This window comes from Calliopsis andreniformis, unplaced genomic scaffold (assembly GCF_051401765.1).
Source record: "Calliopsis andreniformis isolate RMS-2024a unplaced genomic scaffold, iyCalAndr_principal scaffold0001, whole genome shotgun sequence".
NCBI classification, from domain to species: domain Eukaryota; kingdom Metazoa; phylum Arthropoda; class Insecta; order Hymenoptera; family Andrenidae; genus Calliopsis; species Calliopsis andreniformis.
Window position 1 is genome coordinate 39,401,307 of NW_027480422.1, and position 19,509 is coordinate 39,420,815.

The 19,509-nt window shown below is 40.4% G+C and overlaps 1 protein-coding gene and 1 long non-coding RNA gene across 5 annotated transcripts; one reads left to right on the top strand and one right to left on the bottom strand.

Moving 5' to 3' along the window:
* The first annotated feature begins 556 nt into the window (after nt 1–556).
* On the top strand, nt 557–15,813 carry LOC143186529 (uncharacterized). 4 transcript variants are annotated; one of them, XM_076390210.1, is made up of 3 exons: nt 557–814; nt 14,986–15,483; nt 15,656–15,813. In XM_076390210.1, the coding sequence occupies exons 1-2, from the start codon at nt 790–792 to the stop codon at nt 15,300–15,302; spliced, it is 342 nt and encodes a 113-aa protein (XP_076246325.1). In that variant the 5' UTR covers nt 557–789; the 3' UTR covers nt 15,303–15,483; nt 15,656–15,813. The 4 variants fall into 4 exon arrangements, with proteins under 4 accessions (XP_076246325.1, XP_076246327.1, XP_076246328.1 ...); XM_076390212.1 differs by having other exon boundaries at nt 557–804; XM_076390213.1 differs by lacking the exon at nt 557–814 and adding an exon at nt 3,817–4,078.
* LOC143186530 (uncharacterized) lies at nt 8,349–10,336 on the bottom strand. Its single transcript, XR_013003068.1, has 3 exons — nt 10,276–10,336; nt 9,266–9,501; nt 8,349–8,614 (listed from the first exon to the last, which is right to left on the bottom strand). It is a non-coding gene; the product is annotated as an uncharacterized LOC143186530 (long non-coding RNA).
* Nucleotides 15,814–19,509: the final 3,696 nt, after the last annotated feature.

Here is a 19,509-nt window from a genome sequence, read left to right on the forward strand (position 1 = left end):
CAGTGGTACTCAATGACGTCAATGCGTATAGGGACCGCTAAACGACAGGCGGCAGGCGAGACGTCCTCCGCGCGCTCCGCTGTCATTGAGTACCACTGTCGTCGCCGCACGTTTCGCCAAACTATCTTATTTCTATTGTTACGAGACGGGAGGCGAGCAGCGCGAGAGACCGTCGAAGATAGGTATAATTCCAAAGAATATAGTGGTTGATGTGTTGGTTGGTACACGGACGAAACTGATGCGAGATCAGTGAGCCGTTAGGATTATTGTAGACGAGGACGGACCTGATGTAAAATCAGGTAGCCTCTGAGGATAGGTGTGCTTGCGGACGAAACTGATCGATGATCAGTGAGCCGCAGGAGAGTGAGTTTGTGAACGTACCTGATGCGAAATCAGGGAGTCACTAGGATCAGTTTTACAGACGAACTCAAATTAAATTGAGGTGCTGTTAAGGAGGTTGGCGAATTCGAACAGACGAGCCTGATGCGAAATCAGGGTGCTGTAAGGAAGTTGGATAATGTACAGACGAACCTGGTAGCTGTAGGAAGTAGACGAAACTGATGTAAAAATCAGTTAGCTACAGGATAGGTTAGCTTTCGTGGACGAACTCGAATAAATCGAGGAGCCACTAGGTTGAATGCAGTTTCTTTGGAAGTAAGGGTAAGCGGACGAAACTGATGTAAGATCAGTGAGCCGCAGGAGATGTTAGTGAGCCTCGTAACTTTTTAAATTATTAATTGATACAACTTGAGCGGTTAAGCTGTATCGTGGTGGATCTGTCAACTTCGAATGGGATCGCTTAAGGTAGTTATAGGTTTGTAAGCAATCTACGCAAAATTACAATGAATACTTGAATATATTCTAAATCAGTCTTTACGTACAAGTGTACAGTGTAGTGTTGTCGCGTAAAGTGTATGATTTTAATGCACGGTGTTAACGCACTGGCGATGCGGGGACTTACAGAGTGGTCTTAGGAATTGCCAGATAGAATTTATGCCGACTCGCGGATTCTATGAGGTTAACTGTAGACTCGAAAGGGAACTTTAGCCCGATCTAACTGGATAGCAACCAACTCTGACGAACTTAACTATCAACGTGACGGTACTGTTCTGAACCCGTTAGGGCTAAAATCTCTGAGTTTATATAGGCCGAAAAATGAGTGGGGGTTCGTTAGAAATTTCCATATAAGGAAATTTCTCACGGTTGGTACAGCGTCGTGGTTGCTACCCAGCTGCTCGGAGTCGCGTTTACATTAAGATAACGAAAAAAACGAGAGTGCTAGGGCGTTTTCTCTTAACAGGCAGAGACTTGAATATTTGGGAGAGTAGACGGAAAATATTCTCCGTACGTAACACTATATTGAAAACAAAAATAATTTTGGACATTCGCCTGATGCTTTCCTTAGTAGAAAGGTTTGCTCTATCGCGTGGTATAGTCAGATTTTCTCCTAGACCCTTACTTTTTAAAATAAAGTGAAAAATATCAGCAAAAATGGGTGCGTTTTGGGTGTCCTTTTCACTTTAATTGTTATTTAAATCTATTTCGATGTTTATAATCTAATAACTATTTATATTATTTTATTCGGGAGAGTCCACAGAATCAGTTCGTGCAAAGAGGAACTAAATAACTTCTACGGTAAAAGCAGAAAAAAATCCCAAAGTTGAAAATTTGTCATTTTTTTCAAAATTGATTTTTTCAAAAACTGTACGTTCTGGGGAAAAACGGTTTGCAGATTCGTAATCAGCACGTCGAAATCTATAAGAAATGTTTATTCACGCATACAAAATCGAAAAAAAGTCAAAATTTGTCGAACAGTGTTATTCAATCTTGATTGGCTAATCTTAGAATCGATTATCGATACCCAAATCGTCGCCGGGCGGTTCTGACATCTGACTCAGCGATTGGCCAGCCGACTTGGGAGCTCACTCGCCATCGGACGCTACCGGTCGCGCGGTTGCGCAGTGATTTTGTACGCATCCGCCGCCGACCCACACAGTCAATCCGCAACAATACAAGTTTTCAAAAAATTGCCCTATCTTACTGCAAAATGGCTTAAAAAATTGCTCTTTTCTTGCCCATTATTGATCTATAATTACTTTTAATTGCTCCCTCTTATTTTTCGAGAAATTTCCGAAAAACTGTGATGTCGTTTCAACTGCATTAAGTTGGTAACATTCACCAGTCTAATATTTTTCTTCGATTCGAAAAATTGCTCTATCTCATTGCAGAACGGTTTAAAAAATTGCTCTTTTCTTGCCCATTATTGCTCTGTAATTAGTTTTAATTGCTCAGCTCTAGTTTTCGAGAAATCTGTGAAAAAAACATCGTGCTATTCGCAGCGACGCGAAGTTGGTCGCACGTGTCAATCTGCTAGGTTATACCGGCGCATAAAATTTGTCGTAACTCAATAAATGACGACTTAAACAACTGCTCGTTATTTCCTCCTTCCTGCCCTGCAATTACTTTTAATTGCTCACTCGTAATCATCTAAAACTTTCGGAAAAATGCTCTTGCAATTACAACTGCGTTCAGTTGGCAGTACATATCAGTTTACAATTATACAAGTTTCCAAAAAATTGCCCTATCTTACTGCAAAATGGCTTAAAAAATTGCACTTTTCTTGCCCATTATTGATCTGTAATTACTTTTAATTGCTCCCTCTTATTTTTCGAGAAATTTCCGAAAAACTGTGATGTCGTTTCAACTGCATTAAGTTGGCGACAGATATAAGACTGCCAGTTTTCATGGAATTCAAAAAATATCTCTATATATGAAAATTATAATTGAGTAAAAATTGTAAATCTTTAATTTTGACGGGTGTATTTGCAATATATATGCTTAGCTTTAAAGAATCCTAAACTTTTCTTCGCGTAAAATCTGAGAAAGATATCTTTTATCGTAGCAAAGTTGTCTGAGATTCAGTTTTGGATTCTTTGAGAAATCTTTGTTTCGTATTGGAAAATGATATAATCCGTAACTTTTGTTTTAAAAGGGTAACTCAATACATATTGACTTTTTATGTACGAACGATATTTTTGGATGAGCGACTATTCCCGATCTTGTTGCCTCATGAATATGTATTTAAGAGCTTCGTCATATTTTGAGGGAAATTTAAACTAAGGCATCTTTTATGTAATTATAATCATTGTTTTAATACAAATCGACAAAACTATGTAATTATGTGCTCAGTGCAATTATAATTTCATCTATTTTTTCTAAGTACATATGTGAAAACGCTCGTTGTAAAACAAAATATGTTTTCTAATGCAAGCTGCATAAAATTGAAAATTGTTGTGTTTGTTAATTAGAGTTTGTATTGTACAGACATGTAATTATATTTTTCATTTTAAATACAAGTTTGAGTATTAATTTTTCTTAATCATAAAAACCCAGTTTTAAATTAGGAAATAACTAAAAGGCTACAAAAACAAAAGACATTCTTCATAGCGTTCAACTGTTTTAATGAAACAAAAGCGAAACATCCGTAGCAAAAGTTGGCGTGGATCTTTGGCTGCAAGCTTTGTGTCTTCGACAATAAAAGCAATTTTTAGTTTATTTAAGATAGTAGTTTTATATAATTAGTAGTTTTCGTTGTTTTTTTTAATTTTTTGTTTGTGTCACCTACGTGGGATTAATAAAGTAGTAAGTGTAATAATATTTAATAATAATATTCAGTGTGTAAAAGCATATGTGGGTAAAAAGTTAATTGTTTTTTGATTAGAATAAAAAAAAGAATCGTACACAAAATAATTTCAGGAATCATTGGTATTTTTAGAATACACTATTTTAATATTACCTTTCATATATTGTTAGTGTTGGCAAGAATGTATGACCAACTTGAATATGGCGGCATGTGGAGAGTTTTCATGTTATAGGTTGTAAGAATGTCTTTTGTTTTTGAGATGACTGTGACTATGGCGTACGGCCATGTGCTGAGATATTACACTTATATTATTACTGCATTATATTTAATTTATAATAATAATACACGAGTGCTAAATGTATTAGAAATGTGTCTTAATCACCAATCCACGCAACAATTGGTAGCAGAGCGTGGTTGCTGTTAGAAACACAAGCGGTGCGTATAGGTTATAAGAAGAAAGTGGCGCACTTCCAAGTAACACACACGATAACGCAATGGCTGAGGGTACAGCGATATCGTACAATAGAATAGAGCCACTGAATGGAAATAATTATCATGTGTGGGCATTGAAAGTGGCAGCAGTGCTACGGGCACGAAAACTGTTCGTAGATGTGATAGAAAGAGAAGCACCAGCTAGGGATGCGGATCCCGAATCGGCAGCAGGAAAGCGAAGAACCGCGTGAGAAAACAAAAATGATGAAGCATTCGGGATACTAATTACAACATTATCTGACGAACAAGCAGGACAATTCCTGACTGAAAGTTCTGCTAAGAAAGTGTGGAATGACTTAAAAACAACACACGCGGGTAGCACAGAAGTCCGTAGAATAGATATCGGATTAGAACTAAAGAACCTAAAGATGGGGGTGAATGAATCTGTGAATGATTACATCATAAGGGCAAAGAATATTGCGTCAAGAAGTGCGTGTATCGGATACGTGATTGAATCGAGAGAGATCACTTATCACGTAATCAGAGGCATACATCATAAATTGGAAAAGGTTGCAACAGTGCTAAGGACGCATAGAACCATAAGCTTAGAAGAAGTCCAGAATGTGCTGTTAGAGGAAGAGGCCCGATTAGGTATACATACCTCCGATGAACTACCAGGAAGTAGCCGATGGAAAGAGGAGAAGGCGTATCGTGCCACAAAGCAACAGCAAGGATCAAAATACAGCGGATGCTTCATATGTGGTAGAATAAACCACAAGGCGAAGGAATGCTATCATCGCACGGATAAGCAGAATGTCCACAAGAATAAAGGTAACCATAAAAGCTATAATAACAATTACCTTAATAGTCGACATAGTGCTAATGAAAAAAAAGGTACTGCGAAGAGGGAACAGAGTAGTCTGGCGACAAAGGGATACAACGAGTATACATTCCAAGTAGTAGAAAACTCCTTTTCACTTTCGAGCACACCAACAGAGTCCATGAAAGAAATATGGACATTAGATTCGGGCTCTACCTCTCATATGTCTCCCAATATGGACTGGATGACAAATGTACGCAAATACACAGCGAGTATTAATCTTGCGGAATATGACAGAGCTATTGAATGTGAAGCCATCGGGGACATAAGGGTAATAGTGGACTCAGAAGAAGGTAAAGAATACATATCTATTAAGGATGTGTTACACGTTCCCAAGTTAAGAGCAAACCTATTATCAGTAAGTAAACTTAATGACAATAGGATTAAGGTCATTTTTGAAAATAAAATTGCTAAGATTATTGGACCAGATAATAGATTGATAGCTAAGGCGTATGAAGACAAGGGGATATACGTACTAAGGACGAAGCCTACTGGGGAATGTAGAAATACAATAGAAAAGGATAAAGAAGGTGTGAATGAAAGCGCAAACAGTAAGAAGATGCTGTGGCATAGACGATTTGGACACGTGTGCGAAGAATATTTAGACAACATGAAGTCAAGGGATGTTATTAGACATCTTACCTACGAAACTGGGAAACTTAAGGTATGTGAACCATGTGTAATGGGAAAGCTAGTAGAAGGTCCTCATAGGAAAGTAATAGAAACTCAGGCCAGAACTCCACTCGAGCTGGTACATATTGATTTATGTGGACCGATGCCAGAGGCGAGCCTGGGTGGCAGTAAATATATGTTTGTGTTAGTGGATGAATACACAAAGTATGTCACTGTATTTCTACTGCAGACAAAGGATGAAACTTACGATTATTTTTTGAAATATATGAATGAATGCCGAAACGAAATAGGAGCAGGAATAAAAAGAGTGCGCTCGGACAACGGAAGGGAATTCATAAACAGGAAATTTGAAGAGCTGTTCAGGGCGAAAGGGATTAAACATGAGAGGACGATCCCTTACAACCCGCAGAGCAACGGTGTAGCGGAAAGAGCTAACCGGACTTTATTAGATAAAGCACGTACCATGCTGATAGATGCGGATTTGCCTGAAAGATTCTGGGGCGAAGCGGTCATAATGGCAGCTTATCTGAAGAATAGAACGATATCAAAAGCAGATGGGCAGAAAACACCACAGGAGAAGTGGAATGGTCGGAAACCCACCGCATCATATCTAAAGGTATTCGGAAGTATGGCTTACTTCCACATACCCAAGGCAGCGAGGAGTAAGTTCCAGCCAAAAGCAAAAAGGGGAATATTTGTAGGGTACTCCAAGGAAACTAAGGGGTATAGAATTTATGATCCTGAAGACAAAAAAATATACGTTGCAAGAAGTGTAAAATTTAATGAAGAAGAGAAAGGGGCATTACTCTTAAGGAAACAAATACCAGGAACTCAACTTAAAGAGCAGGATTACAGTCTAAGAATAAACGGAAGACACGACGAACGGGAGGAAGACAATGGAATGCAAGACGTTCAAACAGAGGAAGAGGAAAATGTAACGATTGAGGAAGAAAGAAGAGAGTACGTTGAAGAACAAGAAACAGGAGTACACGAATCACAGATTACAGACGTGAGGAGAGGGCGAAAACCGGGGAAGAGTAACGCAGAAATACGAGAAGAAAGGAGAAAAGCAAGAGAAGAAAATGAACAAAAAACTCAGAACAGAAGGCGCGAGAAGATCTAAGAGGATCGAGGATAGAAGTCAACAAGTAAATTTAACCACACAAGTCGAGAATAACCCAAACAATTATAGAGAGGCCATGAATTCGAGCAACAGCGAAAAATGGAAATTTGCGATGCAGGAAGAACTGCAGAACATGAAAAAACACAAGGTTTGGGAGTTGGTAAAAAGGGTAGACAAACTAAAGGTCATAAAGAGCAAGTGGGTATATAGCACTAAAAGAGGAGAAGGAAAAGACAACATAAAGTTTAAGGCTAGACTAGTAGCAATTGGTAGTGGACAGAAACCTGGGATCAACTACCAGGAGTCGTTTGCGCCAGTTATAAAGCTGGATAGCGTTAGAGTCCTTTTAGCCTTGGCAAGCATTTACGATCTACAAATCAGACAGTATGACGTGAAGGCAGCGTACCTACATGCAACGCTGGAAGAACCAGTATACATGGAACAACCCCCCGGATGGGAAGAAGATGAGGGCAAAGTATGCCTACTTAAAAAGGGTCTTTATGGATTACCTCAGTCGGGCCATTATTGGAATAAAAAGATTAGCGGGATCCTAAAATCGCAAGGATGGAAACAGGTTGAAGAAGATCCGTGCATATACAAGTTAGAGAACACTCATGGTACTGTGATATTAGGACTGTATGTAGACGACTGTTTAGTAATAGGTACAAGTTCACGTGCAATTGAAACAGCAATGAAGGGATTAGGGAAACATTTTGAAATGACCGAGACCGAAAAGAAAGATTTCTTAAATATCCGGATACAGGAGAAGGAATCCGGGATTGAATTATCCCAAAAAGGATATATAGAGAAAATTCTAAGGAAATACGGATTACAGGACTGCAATGCAGCGAAAACACCAATGGAGGTTCAACAGAATTTGGATGATCATGAAGATTCACCAAAAGCGGACCAGGTAGTGTTCCAAGAGATGTTAGGATCGTTAATGTATTTAGCAATAGGCACAAGGCCAGACATTGCATTTCCTGTAAGTAGCTTATCAAGGTATTCTAACTGTTGTAAACAAGTGCATTTAACGGCTTTAAAGAGAATTTACAGATATTTAATGGGCACCAAAGATTATAAGTTACTTTATAAGAAGACTAACAATAATGTAAGCTTGACCACTGATGCTAGTTGGAATAGTACTGCAGATGCGAAGTCATACAGCGGTTTTCTAGTAAGACTAGGAGGGAACCTGATAAGCTGGAGGAGTAGGAAACAAGACTTGGTGGCCTTATCGACCTGCGAGGCGGAGCTGATATCGATGTGCGAGGGCGTACAAACGCTTAAATGGCTATGTAGCCTATTAGAGAACCTAGAAGTTGATGTACGGAGAAACGGGTCGATAGTTCTGGAAACAGATAGCAAAGCGGCTATGGAATGGATTAGAAAAGATAGGGTCACTAATCGTACCAAACACATAAATAGAAAATATTATTTCATTAAACAAGAAGTTATAGATGGTAACATTAATCTCCAGCATGTAAAGACTGAAAAGATGTTAGCGGACATGTTAACGAAGCCTCAAACGCGAGATAAGTTAGAACATGGATGTCATAATTTAGGATTATGTGTTATGGAGCACATGCAGCCATAAGGAGGGATTTGTTGGCAAGAATGTATGACCAACTTGAATATGGCGGCATGTGGAGAGTTTTCATGTTATAGGTTGTAAGAATGTCTTTTGTTTTTGAGATGACTGTGACTATGGCGTACGGCCATGTGCTGAGATATTACACTTATATTATTACTGCATTATATTTAATTTATAATAATAATACACGAGTGCTAAATGTATTAGAAATGTGTCTTAATCACCAATCCACGCAACAGTTAGAATAATAGCATTTCAGAATCATGGTACCTGTAAAGAGAAAACGTGGTCCTCAACCATTTGCACCTCCTGAAATTATTTTAAATACATTATTAAATTTTGATATATTTGATGGTGATAATTTATTGAAGCGAAGGGGAGATCCAGTCTGGAAAGAGATATGTGCAGCGTTAAAAAATAATAGACCTAGTGCTGCATTATCTCTTTTCAGGTCTGTTCAGTTAGACAGAAACAATTTAAAAACCAAATATCAAGAGAAGCGAAATATAATTGAAAATGAAAAGCAGCATAAGACCTTATATTTAGATGATAGTTCTGGCAGCAACGAAAATTATGAAGTTAATCCACTCTTGGTACCAATAGAAATAAAACATTTAGAAAAATTAACATTTAGTATTACCATTGAACAAGAAGAGTGGATTACCATAAAACCAGTGCAAGTAGATTATGCAAGTGGCAATACGCAAATAAGATTGCAAGAGCCCTGAACTAATATATTCACTGCTAAAATTTGGCAAGAACAAAAGCTGCTATGCTGCTTTTCATTTTATTCGCATTATGTGTGTAATAATTTTAAAACATCTTCACACCACCCATTCATTAAAATAAAGGGTAAATGCATAGAATGTAACAACCCTTTGTATGGCGAATGTAAAGAGCCAGCTTTAGGAAATGCAGATTTTATTTTTAAAATTGAAACATTAAATACATGCGACTTACCTCATACAAAGAAAAGACAATTACGTGGGGTAGAAAGAAAAAAATGCCAAGAGAAATTGATGAATGTAAAGGCACTAAAATATTATAGAGAGGCTGCAAATACAGAAATGAGCTATGGTGATCCTGAACCAGCTCATGTTCCAAAGCCTGAGATATTGCGAAAAGCTCGTCAAGAAGGCAGGGATAAAAAACTGGGCATTGATTCCCCTATATCTTTGTGGGAACCTTTAACAAACCTGAAAGAAAAGGTCGAATCTAACAAAAATATTAGGGACATTGGATTTAATAAGTGCCATATTTTCTATTGGTCACGAGCACCAAATAAATCTATATAACAATGTCCTTAAAAGTTTTCGAACCAAAATTTCCATAGACGCAACAGGAAGCGTTGTGAGAAAAATCCATCGACCTAATAATGATTCGAGTGCCATTTTTCTATATGTAATTGTAATGCATATAGGTGATAAACCCATGAATGAAATAAAGGTAAACAGTCGCATGGACAAAAAGGGAAACTACAGAATATTCCCTGTATGCCAAATGTTATCTGCGAAGCAAGATGCTAATTTTATAACTTACTAGTTAAACGAGTGGAAGAAATCAGGTGCGAAAACTCCATATGTTGTTGTAACTGACATGGGAAAAGCATTACAAAATGCAGTAAGCATGTCATTTAATATTACAACATTTAGAGATTATAATATTAACTGCCTGTTAATGTTACAACATAAGAGAAGCAGTATAAAAAATATGAACTTCTGGATTCGAATTGACATTGCACATTTAATGAATGCAGTGTCACGTTGGGATTGTTTTTCCAAAGTGAAAAATAATAAAGAAACAATTAGAAGAAAAAATTTTTATCTGCATTGCATTGGATTTATGACAACAATAAGTACGTTAGAAGAATTCACAACTGTATTAAAAGCAGTGCTTATTTCAAGTAGCTTAGAAGCAGATACTACAGAAGCTACAAATTCCAGAAATAAGCTAATTGAATGTATACGTACTTTCAATAAAGCAGAACTCAACGATGAGTATAACAAAAAATATGATTCTGAAGAAGAAAATGATGATATTGATGGATACTTACAACCAGAACTTGTAGAGAATGAACACGAGCCAAGTTTTGATGATGAAATGTCTCATTTTATAGATGGCTTCTTTGCTGAAATTTCAGAAAAAGTTAAAGAATTTAGTATTAATGTGACAGATTTTGAATTAAAAAATAATGATTTTTATTTACCAGCAATAGTTCCCAAACTACGCAGACTATGCTACGAATTTCCCTGCTGGACTTCAGTTATGAAGAATTATTTTCAACATACAGATGATGTTGCAACATCAGCCAGATCTGAGGCACATTTTGCTGATATTAAGGAATCGATATCATTACCTACTACATTAGACAGATTTGTAGTTCAGCATTGCAATTTGATTGATGCAATGGTGAAGTTAAGTATGACTACTTACAATCGGGAAATTGCTCCTACATACAATGCAGTTACATCTCAGCCTGCTTCAAAATTAAGGAGACACAGCAATGACCACCCTGCAACAATTGAAAATTGGAGGAAAAAGATTCCTGAAATAACTGAAGTTATTGATTCTTCTGAATTTAGCATTCAGTTTGCTGATCACTCATATTGTTCAAATCATGATCATAAAAATATGAAACTGTTAGGTAATATGAATGAACAATAAAACTATTCAAATTTCATTCATGATATACCACAAAACTCTACAACAACTGAACAATATGAAAGTGCAGAGACATGCAAAACAGATGCTAAACCTGAACGAGGATATTTTGTTAGAAAACAACCAGAAATAGTACTAAAACTTAGAAAACCATCAAGTGGTAAAAGCACATCAATTATGCGAAATGCAATGTGTTTAGCACCAATAGAAATTGCTGGAAATTTCATTACATTTAGTGGAACTTGTGCTTTTGACAGCATAATAGAAATTTTGATAAGTGGATATTCCAACGTGCAGGATTTTAAAACTTATATTGATAATTTAGCAGAAGATAATAGTTTATTAAATTATTACAAATTAGTTGCTATTTACGCAACAGAAGGTGTTAAAAATAAACATGTATATGAGCGAAGAGCACAAATCTTGTATCACTTAAGAAATGAATTATTCCAGTTCGATAATTTTGCATTAAATTGTGAATATAATGTAGTTAGATTATTCGAAACTTTAATGGAACATCATACATCTTCTTATGAAAAAAGAATATGTACAAATACAGAGTGTAACATCACTATTAATAATTTACTACTACCAGTGTTGACAATCCCCAAAAGAACTATTTATTGGACAGAAGGGTTCAAAAATTTGGGTGTATATATCAATGAATATTTGCAAGAAAAAAGTAGATTATGTGTACAATGTAATAAGTACTGCTTATCTGTCGAGATAATAATTGGTCCATATTTGTGCCTCGATGTTGAATATCTTTATAGAAATCATCATTTTGGAAAGGAAGGAAGTGGTAGTAATAATTATAGAACTTTCCTTCAGGAATTACCCATTTCACTCCAATTGCAAAATAAGAAGTTTATACTCTGTGGGGTTATAGAATATGATGCAAACAGGACACATTACGTTGCATATTGTAGAAATATAAATAACACCTGGGATAAAAGAGATAATTTAAAATTACAATTTTGTATTTTCTTTTATGTGAAGTGTAATGAATCCTTGTAGGATAAATTACCCAACTATGCATGCATAAAATAATGATTACCTGCTGCTACCACCAAATGCCACGTGGCATTTTTAGTTTACAAGATCCTGGGTTTGAATCTTCAATATCCATAAAAAAATGTATTTACATGACAATTTTAACGTTACACATAAAAAGGCGGTCAAAGACTTTCTTGTGTTTTTGTGCTTAAAGCACTTTTTGCGAATTCTTCGCTCTTTGCGAATTCTTCGCTTTTTCCGAGTTGTCCGCGTTTTGCGACTTCTTCGCTTTTTGCGAGTTGGTCGCTTTTTGTGACTTCTTTGCTTTTTGTGAATTATTCGCTTTTTTGCGGATTGTTCGCTTTCTTGCGAGTTGTTCGCTTTTTTGCGAGTTATTCGCTTTTTGCGAGTTCTTCGCTTTTTGTAGTAAGAATGGAATGTATGAATGAATGAATAGTATGGATAGAAGTAAAAGTATGGATTGCGAGCACTCCCCTTACTTTCTCGTAAGGAACTGCCGCGGTTTGTTTGTCAACATCTCGAGCGCCTCCAGAAACCAAAATGGCGCAAAATTTGAATATCACAAATACGAAATATAAGAATTGAATTAATATTAACTGTATTTGTAAAATTATTTCGCAATAATAACCAAATAAATGAACTAATAATAATGTATCAAAAAATGAATAAAAGTGAGTAAAAAAGGTATAGTTTTCACTACTGAAACTTGGTCTCTGCCAGCGGTGACGATCTTGACAAGCAACCTGAAGTTGCTTGTTAGCAGTCCATACTTCTATAGAAGTCATTTCACAGGAACTTAGACACTTTTTTTGGAGTAACATCTCGGACTTTGTTTAAATTCAGATATGTTGTAGTATTAGATAGTATTGTAGATAGTATTTAGTAATATTTAAACGTATGTCGAAGGATTTTTCAAAATTTTGAAAACATTTAAACATCACTAAAGACTACAATATATCTAAAGGGCCTAGCTGAATAAGGTCAAAAGTGCCCCCAGACCAAATTCGACTTGCGATTGGTCATTCGACAGTTTATCACAAAAAACTAATTTGTGTCAATTTTCAACCTTCTATCTCAACCTGGGGGGCAGTAATGGGGGTAAATAGAAAATCACGTTTTTTGGAAATTATTCGTACCCTATCAAATAAAAAATTCGAGAAAAAATCAGAGATATTTCAGATACCAAAATACATGTTGTAGAATTTTTTGAGATTTTTAAATCTATAACTGAAGTGGTGAAAAATAAAAAACGCAAAAAAGTACCAAAAAACGCGAATTTCACATTGAAGCAATCTCAGAACTATAATCATATTTTTACAGTAAATAAGTATTGTTGTTATTACTATCTCTGATTTTTTTCAGATTTTTCGATTTGATGTGCCATAGTCAAAAAAATCAAAAACCGATATTTTCGTTGTTTCTTTCGCGTCAGAGTAACATATACGTCGAATTTTCATACATTCTTTAAAAGACAAGTGTTTTGTTCAATTTTCAATGCTTTTACACTCAGGAAAATAATATAAGAATTACAGAAAGTAAATAAACTCATCCGATGGAAACTGCCGTGCTAATTATGTTTCGAAGTATCGATACTACATTACCAACAGTGTCAGTAGCGCAGCGACATACCATCCGCGGAGGCGCAATAAAGCCAATAAACGCATAGCGTACGAACACAATGCCAGATGGGTGACACCTGAGAAATTTACCTATTCAATGACAATCCCTGACACCGACATAGATGAATTCCACAGATTGAATTTTAAAAAATACTGGTGGATAGGTCCGAATGACCCCCATATAGGGGATTTAAAGGATAGGTATAAAATATACCTAAACAGAAAAAGAAGAGTACAAGTGGAGTGACAACCTAGTACATAATTGAATTAGGTTATAGGAGGGTATAACCATTGTACATAGTTTAGGTTTAAGTGTAGTTATAAGTTTAGGTTAATTAGAATAAGTAGATAAATTTTCTGGAAGACTGAAACAGGGGTTTTAAAAAAATAGCATTTTCCCCAAGTATTATTAGTGCAATAAAAATAAATGTTGCCAAAAAGAGAAGTACAAAGGTATAATTAGTTATAAGCAAGTATAGTTTATTAAACTCGATGTATGCGAACAAATTCCAATGTGAGCCGGAGTATAAGGCCTTATTGGAAAAATTCGACTAAAATGTTCTTTCATTTATGTTTATGACATTGTTAAAAGATTGTAAAAGCTATTTTAATAAACATTTTTCACAAAAAAAAAAAAACGACATACCATCCGCCTGCTAAACCGTTGCATACTTTTTAACCACAGGTTCGAGTCCCTCTTCTAGGCTCATCTTTTTTAATTCTCGTAAACATCTAATAATGATCAACATTAACTTTTATATGTTTTTTGAGAGCATTTAAAAATATTTTAATCTGAAATATCTATAAAAATAATTTTGGAGTGCTTTTCACGATTCCATTTTTCTTGTCATATATATAGTCACTTAAATTCATATCACATAAATTATGAACGAATTACAACTTTAATTGTGTATTTTGCTGTTATTTCTAGTGTTATTTTAAATCAATCTCTCCCTCTCTCCCTCTCTGTTCGAAAAATGTATGTTATAGGTGTTGGTAAATATACAGATTAGGGGTGCCACCTCCGATTTCAATAAACAGCTCTCGCTAACGAATCTGACAACCCAGACCTATTTCGATCACTCTTTTCAATATTGAAAACTTTCTTTGCGAATATCTTGAAAACTAAAAGAGATCTCCTTGTATATGTATAGGGAAAAGTTGTTCAGAATGATGACCTTGACAACATATTCCAAGGTCACTGAAATCGGAAGTGGCTCCCCTAATCTGTATATAACACTTAATATAACATATAACAATAACACTTTTTTACAATAATCACATTTTGCACTACATGTTTTATTGTTCGTTACTTATTTGTGGAAAAAGTATTATTGTTCGATGGAAACCACGGTAAGGTGGTGGGTTTTCATTCTGTTTCAGAAAAAATGAGCGATATTGAAGTCACAGGAATATCGCCTAAGACACCACTGGAACAGCTGCAACTGCTGCAGCTAGAAATACGGAACCAGCTACAGCAGTTGCAGCAAGAAAGGGAGGAACAGCTCAAAAAGGAAGAAGATATTAGCAAACAGCTGCAGCAGCTACAGCTGCTACAACAGCCGCAGCAGCCTCAGCAGCAGCAACAGCAGCTGCAGTCTCAGCCGCAGCTGCAACCCCAGCAACAGCAACAGCATCTGCAGCCCCAGCAACAGCAACAGCAACAGCAGCTGCAGGCTCACCAGCAGCTGCAGCCCTAGCAACAGCAACAGCAGCTGCAGGCTCACCAGCAGCAGCAGCAACAGCAGCTGCAGCATCAGCAGCTGCAGCGTCAGCAGCTGCAGCGTCAGCAGCTGCAGCGTCAGTAGCAGCAGCAGAAACTGCAGCCTCAGCAGGAACGACAGCAGCAGCGACAGCAGCAGCAGCAGCCGAGGCGAAATCGTGAGTACCTTTTATATTTTTTACTACTAATGTACTTCTTTCTTTGTGGATCTTGCTTTTAAGTCTTTATTATTTGTCCTCAAAAGAGCGAGTGTACAAGTTGTTAACTTACATCACTATATTGCTCGTAGTGTATGCCCTCTTAATAATATCAGTGCTTTTATCTGTGCAGGAAATCAGCGAAGGTGCGTACAGAGTCACGCCAGATGGCGCCACTGTCAGGCGCAGTGTGGGGACCAGCGTTCCGTACTCCCAAGTATGGGGAGTAGGGGAAAGGCGATGCGCATGCGCGCGGTACGCAGGCAGACAGAGCCTGCCCGGCTTCCTTTGTAAGCGCACCAAGTAATAAACGTGACTCTGATTACTTGACTGAGTTTCTTTATATGTTTCCCCTACGCACTGATCACTCAAGAAGAACAAGAGCAGAATAGGGCTGCTGATACAACGATAACCCTATACTGGTGACCCCGACGTGATCACGTGCGGGGAAAAACGGGCTACCAGCGTGGCTCGACCGGGCTTTGCCGCAGCCTGCAAACTGGGCACCGACGAGCTGAGACGTTCCTTTCAACAACGGACCGGCGTCCGCGGTGAGAAACATCGTGCACGGTGAGAAGCATCGTCCCTGCGAGTTGCCGAGTCTCCCGCACAACCACGAGTGGCTGAGTGGCGTGGGACAGCCAAAGAACTGTCCAGACCATCGGAGACAACGAGGAACAACGTGGACTACCGACGGCGGCGAAGGACCACCTTCTACCTCAGCGCATCCGTCGTCGTGGCCCAGACACCGTCAGGAGTCATTCTGGAAGGACCGAGGTACAAGGAAATCCGTTTCCGATTGCGCAAGACGCGTCGCATTACACGGCGGCCATTTTGTGTAGGCAACCGTGCCTCGTGGACGGGAAACGCGCCAAGCGGGCACACGAGCGCCACCGGTAACAAGCGAGCGTGCGTTAAACCGCGTTACTATACGACGCGACGACTGCGACGACGTGGTAGAACGCGCAAATAATGAACCCCGGCGAAAACCCCCAGGAAACCCTGGAGCAGCGTGCTGCCAGGACGGAGGCTGCATTGAGTGCGGCCCAAGCACAAATCACTGCGTTAAACTCAGGGCACATAGATTCGTATCGCGTTCCAAAAATTCCCGGATTCTTTCGTGAGGACCCGGCGCTCTGGTTTTACCAGGTAGAGGCATCGTTCCGAACCTCGCGCATTGCGGACGAGCGCACTCGGGCCGACACGATAATTGCCGCGTTAGACTCTGAAATCATAGCGAGTTTTCGCGACCTTGTAACATCACCGAACCTCACAAATCCGTACTCGCAGATAAAAGAGCGAATCTTGGCAACGTATTCTGCGTCATCGGAAAGCCGACTCAGGAAACTGCTGAAGGGTCAAGTTCTGACAGACGGGAAGCCAACTCAGATCTTGATGCGTCTGCGGAACCTGGATGACGAGCGATGCAGCGAGTCAGTCATAAGATCGATATTTCTGCGGCTTCGAAAATCACCGAATTATCGGAAATCGCGTCATTGGCCGACCAAATCGTCGAGGCAACGAATGTGGGGCCTAATTACGCGGCACCCGTGTCCGGCGCGGCGACCCCACCCACGCTGGAGGCCAAGGTAGACAAGCTCACGGCTGAGCTCGCGAAATTAACAACCCAGGTAGAACGTCTTTCGAAAGACGGCAAATACCGCGGGCGTGCGCGGGCGCGAAGCCAGTCGAGACGCGACGACAAGCGAAGTAGCTCTGAAAATCGAGAACTGTGCTGGGCACACAGGAAATTCGGATCCGACGCGCGGATGTGCAAGGGAAACTGTGGCTGGAAGGAAAAAACGGTCGCGGGAAACTGAAAGACCCCTACATCGCGGAGACTGATGCGGGGGAGTGGATATCGCGAAACCGTCTCCACGTGCGCGACCGGCGATCCGGACAACTCTTCCTGGTCGACACCGGCGCGGAAATTTCGTTACTCCCCGTTCCCAACAAAATTGCCCGCGAACCGAACGCGTTTAAATTATATGGCGCGAACAACACGGTAATTAACACATTCGGCGAGGCGCACCGCGTTTTGGATTTAGCGCTTAGGCGCCCATTGGCGTGGAATTTCTGTATCGCCGACGTGCCGTACCCAATCATCGGCGCAGATTTGCTCAGGCATTACGGCCTCGTGGTGGACCTGGGAAAGCGTCGTCTCACAGACTCCCTGACGAGCGTATGTACACTCGGCGTCTTGAGACCGACGGCGTTGACCTCGATCCACACCGCGAACCCGTCGAGTCGGTACGCGCGAATCCTCGCGGATTTCCCGGAGGCAACCGGTTTAGCTCAGCAGACGCCATTGGAGGCACGCGGTGTCTCGTACCACATATTAACTCGCGGTCCACTGATCGCAGAGCGACCACGACGTTTGCCCCCGGACAAGTTGCGCGCCGCGAAACTTGAGTTTGAACGCTTGACCGCGGCAGGCATATGCAAACCGTCATCCAGTCCTTGGGCAAGCCCCATTCACATGACGAAGAAAAAGAACGGCCAGTGGCGGGTGTGCGGCGACTACCGCCGACTGAATGCCGTCACGGTTCCCGACAAGTACCCCGTGCCGCACGTACACGACTTTTCGGCGAATTTATTCGGGAAAACTATCTTTTCGTCCCTTGACCTACACAGCGCGTATCATCAGATCCCGGTCGCTCCCGAGGACGTCCCGAAGACGGCGGTGATCACCCCATTCGGACTTTTCGAGTACCTGGCGACGCCGTTCGGATTGCGGAACGCGGGCCAGACACTCCAGCGTTATATTTACCGGGCTCTCGGAGACCTGGATTTCGCGTTCGTGTACATTGATGACATCCTCATAGCTTCGTCGTCGGCGGAGGAGCATGAGAAACACATTCGAACCGTTCTTGAACGCTTGAAGAATTTCCATTTAAGGATAAACACGGAAAAGTGCAAATTCGGCGTGCCCGAATTAGAATTTCTCGGCTACATAGTGAACCGCGACGGGTTAAAACCGACCCCCGCAAAGGTCGAGGCGATCACAAAATTCCCAAGGCCGCGCACAGTCGCGGAACTCCGGAGATTCCTGGGCATGGCCAACTTTTACAGACGTAGCCAACCCCACGCCGCGGTGGTACAGGCACCATTGAACGCGTATCTAACGAATTCGCGCAAAAGTGACAGGACGGAAATCGTGTGGACGCCGGAGTCTGAGGCCGCGTTCGACAAAGTAAAAACCGATCTCGCCGACGCGACGACCTTGGCACACCCTTCCGACGCGGCGGCGACGAGAGTAGTGACCGACGCGTCCGACTTCGCAATGGGTGCAACCCTCGAACAAAGGATCGACGGTGAATGGAAACCCCTTAGCTTTTTCTCGCGTAAGTTCAGTCCCGCGCAGTGCCGTTACAGCGCATACGACCGCGAACTGACCGCGATGTACGAAGCAATCAAGTTCTTCAGACATTTCCTCGAAGGCCGTGATTTCGCGATCGCGACGGACCACAAACCATTGACGTACGCTTTCTCACAGCGCTCCGACAAGGCGTCACCACGTCAGGCCCGTCAGCTCACGTACATCGCTCAATTCACTACGCGAATTGAGTACATACCCGGAAATGAGAACACGGTCGCGGACCCACTTTCACGGGTCGAGTCAATCCGTCTTCCTACCGAGTTCAGTCTAGTCGAACTCGCTAGGGAACAAGCGAACGACCCACAGCTCAAAGAGATTCGGGAGTCCGACAAGCCCATTCTCACGTTGAAGCGACTGATGGGGACCGGAACACACCCACATATACTGCGAGATGTCCGCAGAATCAATCCGTCCATACATACCCGTGTCGCTGCGTCGACAAGTTTTCGATACCTTCCACAACCTTGCACATCCGGGCGCCAAGGTCACGGACAGACTAGTCAGGCAGGGATATGTATGGCCTAACATGCACAGAGATGTGGCAAAATGGTGCAAGAACTGCGTGCACTGCCAAAAATCAAAGATATCGCGTCATGTGCGAATGTTGC

Excerpts from the sequence above, each read along its gene's own strand:
- LOC143186529 (XM_076390210.1), top strand. The coding sequence starts at position 790 with ATGGGATCGCTTAAGGTAGTTATAG. Across the intron at positions 815-14,985 it reads ATCGCTTAAGGTAGTTATAG|AAAAAATGAGCGATATTGAA; the intron begins GTTTGTAAGCAA and ends ATTCTGTTTCAG.